The sequence below is a fragment of the Octopus bimaculoides genome, chromosome 3 (genome assembly GCF_001194135.2).
Source record: "Octopus bimaculoides isolate UCB-OBI-ISO-001 chromosome 3, ASM119413v2, whole genome shotgun sequence".
Taxonomy (NCBI): domain Eukaryota; kingdom Metazoa; phylum Mollusca; class Cephalopoda; order Octopoda; family Octopodidae; genus Octopus; species Octopus bimaculoides.
The window spans coordinates 80,307,435-80,309,916 of NC_068983.1; the positions used below are offsets into that span (position 1 = coordinate 80,307,435).

A 2,482-nucleotide genomic window follows, 5' to 3' on the forward strand; every position below is an offset into this window, starting at 1 on the left:
CTACTATAGCCTCGGGCCAACTAAAGCCTTGTGAGTGGATTTGGTAGACGGAAACTGAAAGAAGCCCGTCGTATATATGTATATATATATGTGTGTATGTATGTGTGTGTATATGTTTGTGTGTCTGTTTATCCCCCCAACATCGCTTGAAAACCGATGCTGGTGTGTTTACGTCCCCGTAACTTAGCGGTTCGGCAAAAGAGACCGATAGAATAAGTACTAGGTTACAAAGAATAAGTCCTGGGGTCGATTTGCTCAACTAAAGGCGGTGCTCCAGCATGGCCGCAGTCAAACGACTGAAACAAGTAAAAGAGTAAAATTGTACACAAGGTGCAGGAGTGGCTGAGTGGTAAGAAGCTTGCTTCCCAACCACATGGTTTCAGGTTCAGTCCCATAACAAGGCATTTTGGACAAGTGTCTTCTATTACAGCCTCGGGTCAACCAAAGTTTGGTGAGTCGATTTGGTAGATGAAAACTGAAAGAAGTATATATGTGTGTATGTTTTCATGTCTCTGTTTGCCCCACCACCACCACTTGACATCCCCATTACTTGGCAGTTTGGCAAAAGAAACCAATATAGTAAGAGCCAGGCTTAAAAAAAAATAAGTATTGAGGCTGATTCATTCAACTAAAATTCCTCAAGGTGGTGTCCCAGAATGGCCACAGCCTAATGACTGAAACAAAAAATAAAAAGAAATAAAACTGTTGAGATGAGATTATAATTATTTAAATACCCAAAAGATTCCAAGGTCAATGTTTCTTTAAGCATGCTGTCCCTCATTGTGTGCTATAGCTGAATCTTACTTAGCTGTTACCTCTAACTTCAAACAAATGCAATGCATTGAGTGTCTCAGACTATTTCCTATTTGTGTTACTATCTACACAATATTTCCTTTGCATTCTATCTGTACTAATTTCTAACAGATTTTTTGCCTAGTTTTCTTTAGTTGTTCAATCTTAGCCAATAAATAGATATATTCTTTTACTGGTTTTAGTCATTGAACTGCAGCCATAGTAGGGAACCACCTCCAGCAATTTAGTGAGCCATATCAATCATTGTACTTATTTCAGTCTGGTACTATTTTGTCGAGTGTAATTTGTTGAACTACTAAGTTATGTGACACAATGGGGCACACCATAAACTACAACAGGTTTTAGAGAAATAAACACAGGACACACACAGCCATACCAAATTATACACATGCATGTATGTTTTGTAAGTTACACTTACAGGATATTGGACAACTCAAGGCTATAGTTGAAGACACTTGTCCAAAGGGCTAAGCAGAATCATATGGCTGAGATTAAATGTCTTAATTACACAACCATGCCTATATATATGTGCGTGCATATGTTTGTGTGAGTGTAGCAATATAAAAGCTTAAGATGAAGCAAAAAATATACTGATATAAATGAAATACATCAGAAACATAAGATTAGTCAAGCAAAAAACAAATTGCAATAGTTGTAAATCATCTAAAAACAGAGATAAATCGATTTAATAACTATCTGAAGAACAAATAGCAACATGTGAATCAGATATCTATTAACTACTAAACATATGACACTTAACATTGTTTCTCCACTTCATAAAATGGTTTGTATACTTTTTAAATTTCCTTTTTACTTTATTTTCGTAATATTATAAATGACAGAATTAATTAATTAATTAATTAAATAAAGATAATCAAATCTCAGATGTACATTAGTGATGTAACTGACTATGATAAATCCAATAATTTTATGAGTTGCTATAAAGATAGTCTCTTGCTCAATATGTTTAACCCTTTAGCATTCAGATTTCTCTGTCAAATGTCATAATTAATTCATTAATCAGTCATTACCGTCTTGCTTTGAGATTTTGATGATGTGATTGCCTATTTTTAGAATAACATTGTAGTGTAGTGATTTGAACTTAAAACAGGTAGAATATTTTGGTTGGATATGGTCAGTTTAAATGCTAAAGGGTTGGGAATAACAACAAAACATAAACTGATAGGGTGACTCAATATTGAGGGTTGAGTGAAATTTATTGTAAAGTTCATATTAACTGAGAATCAGACGCTGGTTAAATATTAGGCAAAACTTGAATTCCATGTCAATATGAACATTACAGTTAGCAGCTAAAACCCTAGAGATGTCAATTGTGAAAGTATTACTTTATCAAAAAGCTTATTCCAGCTTCTTTTTTGTTAAATGAAATCTCAACAGCTTTTAAAAAATACCTTTAGAATTGTTAATAAATTTAGTTTACCTGAAAGAAAAACATATTTCAGAAATCAGCTGTAGTTATAAGAATAAAATAGAATTTAACAAAATACTTAATACTTACACAAGACTTTAATATGAGGACACTTCCTGTAAAAACAAATAAACCCAGTTTTAATATATATATGTGTATATATATATATATGTATATGTATATATGTATATATATGTATATATGTATATATATATATATATATATATGTATATATGTATA

At 32.5% G+C, this 2,482-nt stretch overlaps 1 protein-coding gene across 3 annotated transcripts in view; it reads right to left on the reverse strand.

The window, feature by feature from the left end:
- The window catches only part of LOC106876011 (30S ribosomal protein S11), a 43,961-nt gene that overhangs the window by 5,138 nt on the left and 36,341 nt on the right, over window positions 1-2,482 (reverse strand). For all 3 annotated transcript variants that reach the window (XM_014924379.2, XM_014924378.2, XM_014924380.2), the window contains exon 5: window positions 2,333-2,358. In XM_014924379.2, the coding sequence (XP_014779865.1) occupies window positions 2,333-2,358 (26 nt within the window). The remainder of the gene's footprint in view (window positions 1-2,332; window positions 2,359-2,482) is intronic.